Source organism: Phaseolus vulgaris, chromosome 6, assembly GCF_051622355.1.
Source record: "Phaseolus vulgaris cultivar YP4 chromosome 6, ASM5162235v1, whole genome shotgun sequence".
NCBI classification, from domain to species: domain Eukaryota; kingdom Viridiplantae; phylum Streptophyta; class Magnoliopsida; order Fabales; family Fabaceae; genus Phaseolus; species Phaseolus vulgaris.
Genome location: NC_143503.1, coordinates 26,439,289 through 26,454,396, shown reverse-complemented (window position 1 = coordinate 26,454,396; position 15,108 = coordinate 26,439,289). Strand labels below are relative to the sequence as shown.

General features: G+C 31.0%; 2 protein-coding genes and 7 non-coding genes across 9 annotated transcripts; 2 read left to right on the top strand and 7 right to left on the bottom strand.

Moving 5' to 3' along the window:
* The first annotated feature begins 3,960 nt into the window (after positions 1 to 3,960).
* Positions 3,961 to 6,003, top strand: LOC137831651 (glutathione S-transferase F11). The gene is made up of 3 exons (XM_068639415.2): positions 3,961 to 4,180; positions 5,042 to 5,090; positions 5,319 to 6,003. Exons 1-3 carry the CDS (start codon positions 4,031 to 4,033, stop codon positions 5,762 to 5,764), a joined length of 645 nt encoding a protein of 214 aa, XP_068495516.1. The 5' UTR covers positions 3,961 to 4,030; the 3' UTR covers positions 5,765 to 6,003.
* Positions 6,004 to 6,570: 567 nt separating this feature from the next.
* On the bottom strand, positions 6,571 to 6,684 carry LOC137833787 (small nucleolar RNA snoR98). The gene has a single exon (XR_011084835.1). It is a non-coding gene; the product is annotated as a small nucleolar RNA snoR98 (small nucleolar RNA).
* A 128-nt stretch (positions 6,685 to 6,812) lies between these two features.
* Positions 6,813 to 6,905, bottom strand: LOC137833777 (small nucleolar RNA Z103). The gene has a single exon (XR_011084825.1). It is a non-coding gene; the product is annotated as a small nucleolar RNA Z103 (small nucleolar RNA).
* Positions 6,906 to 7,120: 215 nt separating this feature from the next.
* Positions 7,121 to 7,213, bottom strand: LOC137833778 (small nucleolar RNA Z103). The gene has a single exon (XR_011084826.1). It is a non-coding gene; the product is annotated as a small nucleolar RNA Z103 (small nucleolar RNA).
* A 198-nt stretch (positions 7,214 to 7,411) lies between these two features.
* Positions 7,412 to 7,504, bottom strand: LOC137833782 (small nucleolar RNA Z103). Its single transcript, XR_011084830.1, has one exon. It is a non-coding gene; the product is annotated as a small nucleolar RNA Z103 (small nucleolar RNA).
* A 215-nt stretch (positions 7,505 to 7,719) lies between these two features.
* LOC137833779 (small nucleolar RNA Z103) lies at positions 7,720 to 7,812 on the bottom strand. The gene has a single exon (XR_011084827.1). It is a non-coding gene; the product is annotated as a small nucleolar RNA Z103 (small nucleolar RNA).
* A 129-nt stretch (positions 7,813 to 7,941) lies between these two features.
* LOC137833780 (small nucleolar RNA Z103) lies at positions 7,942 to 8,034 on the bottom strand. The gene has a single exon (XR_011084828.1). It is a non-coding gene; the product is annotated as a small nucleolar RNA Z103 (small nucleolar RNA).
* A 128-nt stretch (positions 8,035 to 8,162) lies between these two features.
* LOC137833784 (small nucleolar RNA Z103) lies at positions 8,163 to 8,275 on the bottom strand. The gene has a single exon (XR_011084832.1). It is a non-coding gene; the product is annotated as a small nucleolar RNA Z103 (small nucleolar RNA).
* Positions 8,276 to 10,193: 1,918 nt separating this feature from the next.
* On the top strand, positions 10,194 to 14,946 carry LOC137831650 (sucrose synthase 6). Its single transcript, XM_068639414.2, is given in 16 exon segments — positions 10,194 to 10,558; positions 10,645 to 10,799; positions 11,339 to 11,531; positions 11,643 to 11,761; positions 11,840 to 12,056; positions 12,156 to 12,251; positions 12,337 to 12,510; positions 12,597 to 12,707; positions 12,812 to 12,978; positions 13,191 to 13,415; positions 13,513 to 13,734; positions 13,736 to 14,077; positions 14,206 to 14,344; positions 14,444 to 14,523; positions 14,631 to 14,657; positions 14,738 to 14,946. Coding segments are annotated over 15 exon segments (2,487 nt in total). The 5' UTR covers positions 10,194 to 10,321; the 3' UTR covers positions 14,641 to 14,657; positions 14,738 to 14,946.
* The last annotated feature ends 162 nt before the right edge of the window (positions 14,947 to 15,108 follow it).

Sequence of the window (15,108 nt, the reverse complement as noted above, 5' to 3'; positions counted from 1 at the left end):
AAAATTAGGTTTATGATTACTCATATTTTTCGTGAAGGAAATGCGTGTGCTGATAATTTGGCTAATTTAGGATTTATTGATAAAAAATCTTTTTATTGGTATAATATGCTACCATCTAGTCTGTTATTAAGATTCTTTATGAATAGATATATATAGTCTACTTATGTATCGTTTTTGTTAACATATGTATTTTGATATAGTCCCCTATATTTTTGTATATTTTTTTAATAATATTTGTTTTATGAGGACAAAAATATGGATGGACTATACCAAAACCCAAACGTTAACAAAAACGATATATAAGTAGATTATACTTATTCATAAACAATTTTAGAAAAGACTAGATGAAAGTCTATTATATATTAAAATGATTATATGAATATCCAAATTAGTCAACTTATTAATATACGTATTTCCTTCACGAAAAATATGAGAACATATAATAATATTAATAAATAATCAACTCTGCATACTAGTAATAGAAAGAGTACAACAGTTCTTATTTGAATTTTTTTTCTCAATTTTTATATATTTGATTTGTATAATAATAATAATAAAAATAATTAATGATTTTATTTTTGAATTATTGTATGTATTTATAATTTATGTGAATGAATTATATATATATATATATAATATTTATGCTATTATAACTATTTATGTTAATTACAGTAGAATCGTTACAATAATAATAACTCATTAAATGAAAATTTAAAACAACTTAATTAGTGATTTTTTATCCTTTGTTTTAGGAACATTTTTTTATAGCGAATTTAATAATATTTTTAGAAATAATCGAATTATATGCAATAATAAAAGAAAATAGGATTTTAACATTAAATAAAATAGTTTTTATAAATAAAAAATAATGAATAATTAGTACAGTAACATCCTTAAATCATACATGGCTGCACATTTAAAAATATATATTGTATATTAAAATTTATTCTAATTGATACCATTTAGGTTTTTTAACCAAATATCTGCATTCGAGAGTCAATATAATTCATCCCTAAAAATAAACGAGGTTCGTTTACAGAATTAAATTATTTTAATAGATATTTCTATATCTTAATTATGTTCAAGAAAATAAAACTATCTAACAACTAGGCATATTTGTTTCATACTATTAACACATGTAACAAATTATTAATTTAAGTCATAATTCATTAATCTAATACATTTACCAAATCCAATCAATCAACTATACAACTCAATTAAAAATTCATTAAACTATTACTCTTAGTGTCAATATTAAATGACACAAGTTGTATCACATTAAAGAAAACTATTACAATATTGGTATTAAATTAAGTATTTTCGTAAAATGAATTATAAATTTCTCAAACTACAACAAATCACGAAAACGACACGAGTCAATTGTTTGTACGAAAACGTCAATTGCGGGAACAGTATCAAATTGAAGGAATATACTTTATGCATAATAATTATATATTTCTTAAATATGAGATAACAATACTAAACGTTTTATTAAATAATTTAAATTACTTAATTTTTTAAATAATAAGTATATTATCGTGTGATAGGTAATTAAAGAGAGATTGAAATTATAAAATTATTTAAATTATTAGATTAGAAGTTGTAAACATATAATAGATGTTAGAAGTCTGAGGAGATTTTCTTGACCTTCATTGAAGACAGCATAAAGATAGTTTTCCAAGTTGCAGAAGACGCAGTCAGAAATATCTGGAGAAATATGAGACTTAGAATGAAAGAATAGTAGTTTTCTAATACAACACAAGTCACATCTCTCAACTGTATATATTAAACCTTTGATGGTGGAATGGTGGAAATGGTGGAAGCATTAAATGACTTTTAACATGAAAACAATGTATCGTAATTTGGACTCAGCCTTCCTTCTAAGACAGAACCCAATGCTAATATTCTTTGGGAGAATTTTCAAATTTCACTCGTTTCTGTTCTTCAGGATATTGTTTTCACATTGTTCTCACTTTAGTTACAAAAGCCTAATGTTTGTCAACTTTGTCCTTGCCTTTTAACTTTTGTCATTTTAACAAGCATGTAGCCGGCATCTTTATGGAAAAAATTATGTGCTTTTAACATGTTTGTTCTTTACTTAATATGATGCCCACTGCATTAACAAAAGCTGCCTCCCTAACGTACAAGAAAGGGAATGTTGAAATTTTTTAGGACTTATTTTAAAGTAATTTAGTTGAAAAATTAAGTGTGACTGAAGGTTGATTTGTTTCTATTAAGAATTTATGTTTCAATATACAATTTGTTTTTCACTTCTCTCTTCACACAACCACCATCATCCTTCAACCACCTTCTAGACTCCCTTGGCTCCACCTCGTCATCTTCAAAAACTTTCTTGCTTTCTCTTTCATAAGTATTGATCTTCTTTATTTTTTTAGACCTTTCAATTTTGTACTGTCATTCTTTCTTCTTTCATGGAGTTTCAAATCTTACATTAATTAAAAATATATAATTAAACTAAAGTATATAAGTGATTTGTGAGGTTCAATTATTATTTTTTTTAAATGATATTAGAATCTATCCTAACATATTCTATTAGATTTATATGATTTTTTTTTTTACTTTACAGAAGAAACCAGTTGATTTTTCTTTTAGTTTACAAAAGAAACTAGTTTTTATTGAATATATTTATATTAGATATATAAAGAAAACTAACTGTATATTACTATGAGCTTTATGATAAAAACTAATTTGAGTAATTTTCAAAGGATAATCGATTAAGAAAATTTACAAAAAAAATCCGTGTAATGTGAAGAGAAAAAACAACGTTGTGAATATCACCAACAAGATAGTTTCTAGGCTCAAGAAAATTTGGGTCAGCCAAGAAACTACAAAAAGAAAAGGAAGTTTCTTCTTGCACACGTACATTTTTCTTTCTGCATACCCACAATGTAGAAACCTATCCTTAATATTTTTGAAACACTCTAAAATGCATACAACACCCACATTCTACCATTTCTTCTTCCTTTGCACACAGATTGCACCCAGAGAGACTGCATTGCTCTCTCAACGGTGACACTACTCCATCTCTTGGCACAGGAAGATGTTTCTCTTCGTGGTGATCGATGATGTCTCCGACGACTTGGTGGTGGTTCAGTAGTTTCTCTTGACAGTTCTCTGGAGAATAAGGTAAGTAATTTTTTTTTTTTGTTTTCAGATATATAGTTCCGTTTTTATTGTGGATTTTTGTTTTTATAAGGGTGCAAGATTTAAAATGTAGGGTACAGAAAGAAACTCACAAAAGGAAAACAGCCATGTTTCTTGGGTCCAAAAACATTCAGCCCAACGTTTCGATTTACATTTTAAAATTAAATTACATCCAGGTATTAGATCCCTTTTCGGTCAACTTAATTCAGGAAATTTTTTTCTACACCCAATCTTTTTGAATCTACACTCTACACAATATAATAAAACAATGAAAAATATATAAAAATATTCATCTAAAAGTTAAAAACGATTATTTTAAGGTTGGTTCGTATTGGAAAAAATATAGAAAATTTATATATAAAACAAATTCTAATTAATTTGGTTGGGATTTATGGACGAATGTTTTTATACTAACAAATATAAACTAAACTATACCATTATATATTATTTATTACAGAAAAAAGAGTCTAATCCTATATTTTGAAAATGAAAAATGTAATTAAAATCTGTCTGTCTCCAAAATTAGGAGTGTAATTAAATTAGTGATAAATACTAAAGTTGGACAGGTGTATTAAAATGTTGCTTAAAGGAGAGGTTATAATTAGAATTAGGGTTAGAGGGTGAAAGAAGATTTGCATGAAAGGGGAGGAAGAAGTAGTCACGTGGCAACCCCCGTGCTGCTGGTTGCAGCATGCAGTTGGTTGCAGCATGCAGTTGGTGGAAAGTTAAGTGCAGAAAGAAAGCAATAAATGAAGTGGCATTTGTAGCTATAACTATAGTTATAGTTTCCCAATGTGTATATATATATTATTGCAGTGGCAGCAAGAAATAAGTAAGATTGGTGCATTTGAGTATAGAAAGTTGAATGATGGTGGTGAAGGTGTATGGTGAAGCAAGGGCAGCATGCCCTCAAAGAGTGATGGTGTGCCTCTTGGAGAAAGGAGTAGAATTTCAACTTGTGCACATTGATCTTCAACAAGGACAACAAAAGACACCTCAATTCCTTCTCCTACAGGTTCACTCATACTACCTTTTTTCACACACACTTTCAACTTTTCATTTTCTTCTAAATTATAGTTAATAAGATAAAACACATATATTACTTTATTTTAAATAATTTTTTAATCAAAATTTAGATTTTCTCCGATTTATAACATAATACAAAGGAATTAAACGTAAATAACCAAAAAAAGAACAAGTTAAACAATTAAAGTTAAAGTGTATATGTTTCATAACATAAGATACATGTATACATTCAAGTTATTTTACTCCTAACAAAATTAATATATTTAGTTTTATGATATTTTTTATATATTACTATATGATATTTTCATATAATATAATTTTTTTTATTAATGAATATTAAACTCCCTATAAAAATATGTGTGTGGGACGAGTCCGAATATAAGTTAATAAGATAAAACACATATATTAATTCCTTAAAATTTTAATAAAAATTCCGAATTTGTCCGATCTACTAAATAATAACATCTCTAAAATGCAGTTTTAAAATTGCATTAAAAAATTCAAAATAATATATGTAACATATTTTAAATTTTTTTAAAAGGGTAAATTTTGATAAAAAAAAATAATGGGTGAACCTTAACCATCTATAAAATTAAACGGATGGCTTTGAGCAATATATTTTATTTATTTATTTTGATAATAAATAGATTAAATAAATTTATGTATGGATGAACTGGATCATAATAAAGAAATTACTTTGTCAGAAACATATTTATAATCCAAATTTTAATACAGTGAATTTTATAAAAACGAAGTTCCAATTAAACCTGACTATATTTCATAAAATATTTAGAGTTTAGTTTATATGTTACTTGGCCTTGATAACTAAGGGGGATTGAAATTGTTGCAGCCCTTTGGTCAAGTTCCGGTTGTGGAAGATGGAGATTTCAGGCTCTTTGGTAATTCAATCAAATACTTTGGGTTAAACCTTTTATGTTATTCCTTTTTTAATGATCTTCCAAAAAATATTTAGTCATCATCCATTTCTTCATAGCTATTGATAAAAAAATTAACTATGTGCTATGAAGTAGTTCAATCTGACAAAGTAACATCACAGAAACCGATGTAGGAATATTTTGTTACCGTGTGATCAGCACAACCTTATTTATGTTGTGTTGTTTATGCAGAGTCAAGAGCTATTATAAGGTACTATGCAACAAAATATGCAGATCGTGGTACTGAACTATTGGGTAAAACCTTGGAGGAAAGGGCCTTGGTTGAGCAGTGGCTAGAAGTAGAAGCACACAACTTCAATAATTTGTGCTTCTCTATAATGCTTCAACTTGTGATCCTACCAAAGATGGGAAAAGTTGGGGATTTGGCCTTAGCAAAAAAAGGTGAAGAAGATATAGGGAAGGTCCTTGATGTGTATGAAAGTAGGCTCTCTGAAAGCACATATCTTGCAGGAGATCATTTCTCTTTGGCTGATCTCAGCCACCTTCCAGGGCTTGGACATCTTATTGAGGAAGCAAAACTTGGCCACTTGGTCACCCAGAGGAAGAATGTCAATGCTTGGTGGGAGAAAATTTCAAGCAGGCCAGCTTGGAAGAAGTTAAAGAATATGGTTCACTGATTTAAAGATCAGACAATTTATTATATAGTTTACAATTATATCATCCCCATCAATTTTGACTTGATACTTCATCATATCATTTAATTTATGTGTCAAGTGAAAATTGCTTGGGAGTATTTTAATTTTGCAATAAAGGCGTGTTATTATGGCACGCAGAAACACCTATTTTACTTTCATGCTCCAATTTCTTATGTAACTTATGAATGGTCAAGAATAAGAGTTAAAAGTTCTATTCATAATTTCTTAGGTAACTTGTTCTACTTTCCCTTAAGTAGTCAGTAATGAGAACAGGATAGAATTTTTCTTCCTTTATCTTCAATTCTTTTTTTCTTATAACTCTTTTAGTTATGCAACTTTTAAGAAATAATTATTTTAATTTCTTTTCTGTTCTTTTTATATATTCAAATTCTATAATTCGTCGAACTTGTATACTTAATCCAAGCTTGATCCAACAGATTTAGAATTTAGAGTTTAGTCAGTATAGAATTTTACTTCAATCATCTTCAAAGCTTTTTTTCTTGTAATTCTTTTAATTATGCATCATTTAAGAAATGATTTTTAATTTTTTTTTCTGTGCTTTTTATATATTCAAATTCTATAATCCGTCGAACTTGTATAGTGAATCCAAGCTTGATCCGACATACCAAACAGCTTATTTAAATCTTCTTAGGGTGTACCTCAAAAGAAATTATTTTCTCATAGAATGTGTATTCGCTTAACATAGACTTTTTTTTGCCAAACTTAAAATCCACAAGCAAATCAACATAAACAAACAGGAATTTAACAGAAGAACATGAGAAATAAGAATATGTAACAGAAGAGCCAAACTTGCAGTCCACATGCAATGCGGCACAAGCATTAAACTCCTGCTATTTGTTATCTGGAGAATAATTCTTAGAACAAATGGGAATATCCAAATACGTAAATACGTAATGTTATACCCCCCTTGATCACTTCTCCAACTTAATCACAAATGTATTCACAAACCCTAGTACTTACTCAAGAACATACACTAACAAAACAAACAATCAAATATAAATATGCAAAGATGGATCAGATATATTGGCTTGGTTTCTCTAAAGAGAAAAATCGCACAGTATATTCAGCTTCGATCATCTGGGGAAATAATCATCACTTCCATCTTGCAATCAGTCCGTAATTTCATTAATTGATTTTATTATGAATTATATAATCCATGAAGCTTGCAATATTTGTTCAAAGACAAAAGCTACGACTTCAAAAACAGAAATTAATTAAAATTCAACACAAAGATATTGAATAACGGTAAATGAAAAAAACAAATGCTACCACTTAACAAACATCAAATCTAAGACGAGCATTCAAAAACATGCAAAGATGGATCAGATGAATTGGCTTGGTTTCTCTAAAGAGAAAAATCGCACAGTATGTTCAGCGTCGTTCATCTGGGGAAATAATCATCACTTCCATCGTGCAATCAGCCCATAGTTTCATTTTTGAGTCATATTTTCATTATTTGATTTAATAATGAATTATATAATCACATGAAGTTTCTAATAATTGCTAGAACTACGAAAACAAATATGAATTAAAATTCAACAACACAAGACTCTTGCACAACTACACATAAAAAAGACAATGGCTTCCACTATTTAAAAACATGCAAAGATGGATCAGATTAATTGGCTTGGATTCTCAAGAGAGAAAAATCGCACAGTATGTTCAGCGTCGATCACATGGGGAAATAATCATCACATCCATCATGCAATCAGCCCATAATTTTATTTTGCATTAGTTGAATTAATAATGAATTATACTACCCATGAAATTTCCAATAAATGCTACGATATTCAAAACAAACATGAATTAAAATTCAACAACACAATGCGCTTACATAACGGCACAAGAAAAAGACAAATGCCACCACTTCAAAAACAAATATCAATTCAAAGATAAGCATCTAAAAACATGCAAAGATGGATCAGATTAATTGGCTTGGTTTCTCAAAAGAGAAAAATCGCACAGTATGTTCAGCGTCGATCACATGGGGAAATAATCATCACATCCATCAAACAGTGCTACGCATTAACATACATTAACACAAACAAATATCAAATTACATCTAACAAGTAAAAAAAACATGTTCACATTAATTAACATCTTGAAATTCTAATATAAAAATCTAAAAACAAGGAAAGATGGATCAGATTCATTGGCTTGGTTTCTCAAAAGAGAAAAATCGCACAGTATGTTCAGCGTCGATCACATGGGGAAATAATCATCACATCCATCAAACAGTGCTACGCATTAACATACATTAACACAAACAAACATCAAATTACATCTAACAAGTAATAAAACCATGTTCACATTAATTAACATATTGAAATTCTAATATAACATAAAATTGAATCGATAGAGAGATCAGAGTTCTGGCTTGGAAATTCAATACTCAATATATGAGACAGAATTATGATAATAGCACAGTTAGAATCAACTTCGATCATATGGGGAAAGGCTCATCACATCTTTTTTACAACTCTACCACTATTCACATCTATATCAATATTCAAAAACCACAAAAGAGCATGCATCATAAACCGACTACTTCCAAGCATATAACCAAAAACTACAGAAAATAGAAGCAAAAAAGTAAAATTTAGAAATCTTTGAATCAAGGAATGAATTTTCCCGCTCTGCAATGGAAACTGAGACAATAAGAAGAAACAGTACTGTAGAGATTGCAGAAAGGAATTGCTATAGCGTCAGCTCATACGCAGTACCCACCAAGATGAGAGCACAGGTAATCAGTAAATGACGCCTACACATACACAAATGAGGCATACCCATAACACAAAAACGAAACCTTAATCAAAGACAGCCTGAAAGATTGATACTTTGCGAGAGAAGAGTGGCTAATGTGTAATGCAAGGATGAAGGGTTCTTATAAAAGGTGAAACAAGAATGCGCCGTTGAAATCCAAAATTAGGGTTTCTTTGATTTTGAAAGAGGTTAACGGCGATGATCTAGTGGGCCCTTTCTGTCCATTACTGGCTTAGCCCACATACAATCCGGTCCAAATAAAAAGGATTTTCTTCCTATGGCCCGTACATATACCAAAAAACATTATTTAAAAAAAAATGTATTTAAAAGTTTTTCAATACATATTACAGATAAAAAAAAATATGAGTGATATTTCGAACTGCATTAAGTTAAAATAGAACCAAGAAAATTATTAATTATGCATTTTAAAATATCAAATATTTTCTAAAGTATAATATAATGGTAATAGACAATTTAAAGTATACTTTCTAGAATTATATGAAATATACACAATTTACATATTTCGAATAGCACAGATATTATTTAAAAAACGATTTAAAAAATTATGTTATATTTTAAAACAAATTGTTTTTTTTTAAATCTCCTCATTTTTTATTTTGAAACAGCATCTCTAAACAATAAAAAGATAATAACATATTTATATTTTTTTTATATCTCAGTACTGTTATAAACTATTTATTGAGAAAACAGTAATTACATTTGTAAAAGTGACATTTTATTTAAAGATTCCACTTCGATTATTATAATATTTAATAATATATAAGTATGTGAAAAATTATTGAGTCGTTAATTAAATTAGATTTAAAGAATTCATTACCTTTGTAATACAACACAGACACGAAAATATGTATAATTTCTAAAATGTAGGACACGAATATATGTATATATATATTATAAATCATATAAATTGACAATAAATATTTATGTGCATAAGTATGTTTTAAATTATTTTTTGAAGTAGAAAGATGTTTTTCATAACTGGTTCAAAATGATTGTTTTTTATTTTTATAATCATAATAAAAATTTATACAATAAGTTTGAGTTTTTATTTTTTAAATTGTGTTAGAACCGTACTATAATTCTCAGAAAACCAACAAATACTTGTTGAATTAGACACTTCATGAATATGTGTCTTACAAGTGTCATACGAGTGTCGTGTCTGATACGAGTATCCAACACGCCATTTAAGAGAAGTGTCTCAGCTTCATAGTTTCATAGTACAGTAACAAATATAAAAACTATTTAAAAAACAATAAACAGGTGAAAAGATTTCGGGTGCACCTATGAAAAAAAGAAAAAAAAAGCTTTTGTAGTTATTCTAAATCGAAACTTTTTTAGCAGAGACTGACACTGAACAATCTTGGACGAAACTCAACAGCTAGGTATCATACAATGCAAATGCCTTGAAGAAGATTGCAACTTTTGCATATTCTTTTTCTCATGATCTCATACAAACATATACCACAACAACAACTAGACACATAGAAGAAAAGAATAATTCTGACTTACAGATACCATTCACATTGTCCATGCAAATGTTCTTCCTCAACTCCTGCACCTCTGTCGTGGGGCCAATTTCATCCCAAAAAGCTATCTCACCAATCATAACAATAATGTTCACGTAAATAGCCAAGCGTATAAATTGAGAAGGAGGCACAACTCCTTAGAGCCACAAAAATAGGAATTTCCAAACCTTAATTCCTTCATTATCATTATCATTATCTCATTCTTGAAATGGCTTCTTCACCGATCTTTAGAGATAAAGAATTGGTAACTAATGACATGCCTGATGAGACATTGAGGCCAAGTAGGCACCATGTGAAGAGGTGTTTTGCTAAGTACATTGAGAAGGGGAGAAGGATTATTAAGCTTCATGACTTGATGGAAGAAATGGAGCATGTTATAGATGACAACATTCAGAGAAATCAAGTATTAGAGGGGAACCTTGGCTTCTTATTGAGTTGTACACAGGTTTTCTCTTTGCTTTTTCTTGTGTATGTTACAATGTGATATTATTTAGCATTTGGATTATAATGTTGAGCTCCTTAAACTTGCAGGAAGCTGCTGTTGATCCACCTTATGTCGCCTTTGCAGTAAGGCCAAATCCTGGAGTTTGGGAATTTGTAAGAGTGAGCTCTGAGGATCTTTCAGTTGAACCAATCACTTCCACAGATTATCTCAAATTCAAGGAAAGCGTATATGACGAAGAATGGTTTGTCATTTCTCTTCATTTTTCCAAGTTTTGCAATAGATTAACCTTCTAAACAACTTCTCTTAGTATCTTCCTTCTCCCCATTTGCATTTATTTTCTTAACAAACCTACTCATCCCAGTTCAGGTTTTCACTCGTTATTATCATTATATAAGACAATCTTGTAGCTTTTTTATTTCTTGTGTAGCGGGTTAGTAGCGTAAGATATGAAATTTATGTTGACAGACAAAAAAGAACAAATAGAATAATGACAGATAATAAATTGAAGTATGTCATTATCATATTAATATATACATTGTTTTCCTTTTGAGTGTAGGACTAGAGAAGCACTAGCCCAGTGTATGTAACAAATTTATGGAGTTTTGATAATCATATTATTAGTACTTGACTGACCATATTTAGTGGGGTCTCCATTCTCAATGTAAGAAATATATAAACCGTGTTCAATACTTTACCTTGCCACATGAAAATAGTCCCTAGAAGCAAGACTAATTATTTTGGCACTTTTGTTTTGAACATTAACTTGGGTCGATGCTGCAGGGCAAACGATGAAAACGCATTTGAAGCAGACTTTGGAGCATTTGATTTCCCTATTCCGAACTTGACTCTGCCTTCTTCAATTGGAAATGGGCTCCATTTTGTTTCCAAGTTCTTAACTTCAAGGTTTAGCGGGAAACGGACTAAAACACAACCTATTGTGGACTACTTGGTATCACTAAATCATGGAGGTGAAGTAAGTGGAAAAACAACATAGTTCATAAAACATTACCAACAACTTTTGTTTTTTCATTACACACACTTTTGAACATTAATCTTTCTTCCCTTTTGTCATCTACAATGGTAGAACCTGATGATAAGTGACACCCTCAGCTCTGCTGCAAAGCTTCAGCTGGCACTGATGGTGGCGGATGGACATCTCTCGGCACTTCCCAAGGATGCCCCTTATCAGGATTTTGAGACAAAGTAAACCCCTTCATATTTTTTAAATTGGAATATATTTGTATTTACTAATTTAGTAATCAACACCATTTTCACTCATAGGCTCAAAAAGTGGGGGTTTGAGAGAGGATGGGGAGATACTGCAGGAAGAGTGAAGGAGACAATGGGAATTCTATCAGAAGTACTCCAAGCTCCTGATGCAGTGAACCTGGAGATTTTTTTTAGCAGAGTTCCTACAATTTTCAATGTTGTGATATTCTCCATTCATGGTTATTTTGGACAAGCTGATGTTCTTGGTTTGCCAGACACTGGTGGACAGGTTACACTTCTGAACTTTAGTTGTTAAGTGAAAATCATGGAAATGATTTTACAAGTTACAACCCAAGCCAACTTTTTAACATTGTGCACTTTGGAGCAGGTAGTGTACATATTGGATCAAGTTAGAGCTCTTGAAGCAGAGTTGTTGCTCAGAATTAAGCAACAAGGCCTAAATATAGATCCTAAGATTCTTGTGGTGAGTTATGATGCAAAAAAGTTATCCTTTTCTATGTACCACTTGCTTTGACAGAATTATGCAAGTATGTTATTGACCATGACAGGTCACAAGACTCATCCCTGATGCTCTAGGAACCATGTGCAGTCAGGAGTCGGAACCAATCAATGGAACTAAGTACTCCTACATTCTACGTGTTCCTTTCCACACAGATAAAGGAATCCTGCGTCAGTGGGTTTCTCGTTTTGACATCTATCCTTTTCTTGAGAGGTTTACTCAAGTATGTACATATGATATAAGAACCTTTTCTTGGTAGCTTTTACATATAAGTTTTCCATCTGATCAGTCTATGGCTCATGTTAAAAGGATGCCACAGCCAAGATTCTTAGCCAAGGAAAACCAGATCTTATTATTGGAAATTACACTGATGGGAATTTGGTAGCATCTCTCATGGCTAACAGACTTGAGATAACTCAGGTTACTACCTTCTTACTGAAAATTTCATATTCAGCAACTTTTGTATCCGTAAATATGTCCTTTCTGCTGGATAAATTAATTCCTTAGGTTGCATTGGAAAACAGGGAACTATTGCACATGCTTTGGAGAAGACTAAGTATGAAGATTCAGATGTCAAGTGGAAAGAATTAGATCCTAAGTATCACTTCTCATGTCAGTTCATGGCAGATACAATTGCAATGAATGCATCAGATTTCATTATAGCCAGCACCTATCAGGAAATTGCTGGAAGGTTAGATGTCATATTGAAAAAAAGAAATTACTTTTGACATCCTTTCTCTATTACTTGGAAATAGAAATTTTGTCACACTCAAGAAATTCACTTACGTAATTTATAAAATAGTACCAAAACCAAAATTGAGAAAAACTAGGAAGTTAATATAAATATTGAAGAAAAATCAACAGTAGTTTGAAACATTAAGTTCTGAAAGTTCTTGTTTGCAGCAAGGATAGACCAGGACAATATGAAAGCCATGCTGCATTTACACTCCCAGGGCTGTGTAGGGTTGTTTCAGGGATAAATGTATTTGATCCCAAGTTCAACATAGCTGCACCTGGAGCTGATCAGTCTGTCTACTTCCCTTACACAGAAAAAGACAGAAGATTCACTCAATTTTATCCTTCCATCGAAGGCCTGTTGTACAGTGAAGTGAATACCAATGAACATATGTAAGCAACTTATTTGCATCTGTTTTGTGGTTACTATAAGAATTGCTATATTCTTCCAAGTGGTTAACTTTATCTGCTGAATTTATCATTGAAACAGTGGATACTTAGAAAACAGGAGAAAACCCATCATCTTCTCAATGGCTAGGTTTGATGTTGTGAAGAACTTAACTGGGTTAGTTGAGTGGTATGGAAAGAATCAAAGATTGAGAAAAATGGTGAATCTTGTTATAGTTGGAGGCTTCTTTGACCCTTTGAAATCCAAAGACAGGGAGGAAATGGCAGAGATAAGAAAGATGCATGATCTGGTAGAAAAGTACCAACTCGGGTCAATTCAGATGGATCGCTGCACAGACTGATAGGTATCGCAATGGAGAGCTCTACCGCTTCATTGCTGATACTAAGGGAGCTTTTGTGCAGCCTGCTTTATATGAAGCATTTGGTCTCACTGTCATTGAAGCAATGAACTGTGGTTTGCCTACTTTTGCCACCAACCAAGGAGGTCCAGCAGAAATCATTGTTGACGGAATCTCTGGCTTCCACATTGATCCCCACAATGGAGAAGAATCAAGCAACAAAATAGCTGATTTCTTTGAAAAATGCTTACAAGATTCAACACACTGGAGTGGAATTTCAGCAGCAGGATTGCAGCGCATAAATGAATGGTAAACATGCAACTTCAATTTCATAGATCCATATTAGGACCATTATTGTTTAACATTTACATTACTATTACAGACCTATAAGGCGTTGTTAGAAGCTTTTATTCCCTTCTTATGCCTTTGTTTTGTAGCTACACATGGAAGATCTATGCAAACAAGATGTTGAATATGGGGAACATCTATACCTACTGGAGACGGGTGAATAATAAACAAAAAGAGGCAAAGCAAAGTTACATTAAGATGTTCTACAATCTCATGTTCAAGAATTTGGTAAGTCAGCATATTTGTTTGTTTGAAAAAAGCAATATACAGAACAATCATTATCATGCATTGAAAATGACTACCACTTTTTATATGTCAATGTCCCAGGTGAAGACTATACCAGTTCCAAGTCATGAACCTCAGCGACCAGTGTCTAAGAAGCAAAGTGTCAGAAAACAAAACACAAGGTATGCCGCACGATATACAAAGAATTTTTTAGAAACAAAATTGAAGTTAATAAAATGTTGAACTTCCTCTAACATTTTTTCTCTTTCTTTTTTTCCTTGCTATATAGCAAGCGTTGATAGTCTGGTTTGCAAAGGTAAGATTTAACAAGTTTTCTTGGGTTAGCTCATGATTTTCAATTGTCTACAAGCTCATAAAACTCTTGCTTCTTTTCAGTTTATTTGGAGCTTACTAATCTAAAGTCTGAATCACAAAGCAGTAAGCAAGTCAATTGGTGGGACATATCTTGTGACACTTATCAGTGATCTCTCCATACAATTTACTTTAAAATAATAAAATTCTGTACTGCTACCAATTGACAACTATTTCCATGTGATTGATAAAAACTGTGAGGAAATTTCTGTATGAAACATGCAGAAACTTAAAATAGTTCTTCTCATCCCTGCTTTTTTCATTTAATCCACTAAAGTTGCTTAAAAGGATCAAATTAAAAGTTACAATAAAGTCATTCAACAGCAAATTTGACACTATTAAATTACTCCAATTATTACACCATTAACAGTTATATGATGTAAATTTTATCTATC

Bases quoted from the DNA above. Each gene is read 5' to 3' on its own strand.
- LOC137831651 (XM_068639415.2), top strand. From the start codon at position 4,031: ATGATGGTGGTGAAGGTGTATGGTGAAGCAAGGGCAGCATGCCCTCAA. The intron at 4,181-5,041 runs GTTCACTCATAC...AAATTGTTGCAG, and splicing joins CTCAATTCCTTCTCCTACAG to CCCTTTGGTCAAGTTCCGGT. The intron at 5,091-5,318 runs GTAATTCAATCA...TTGTTTATGCAG, and splicing joins TGGAGATTTCAGGCTCTTTG to AGTCAAGAGCTATTATAAGG.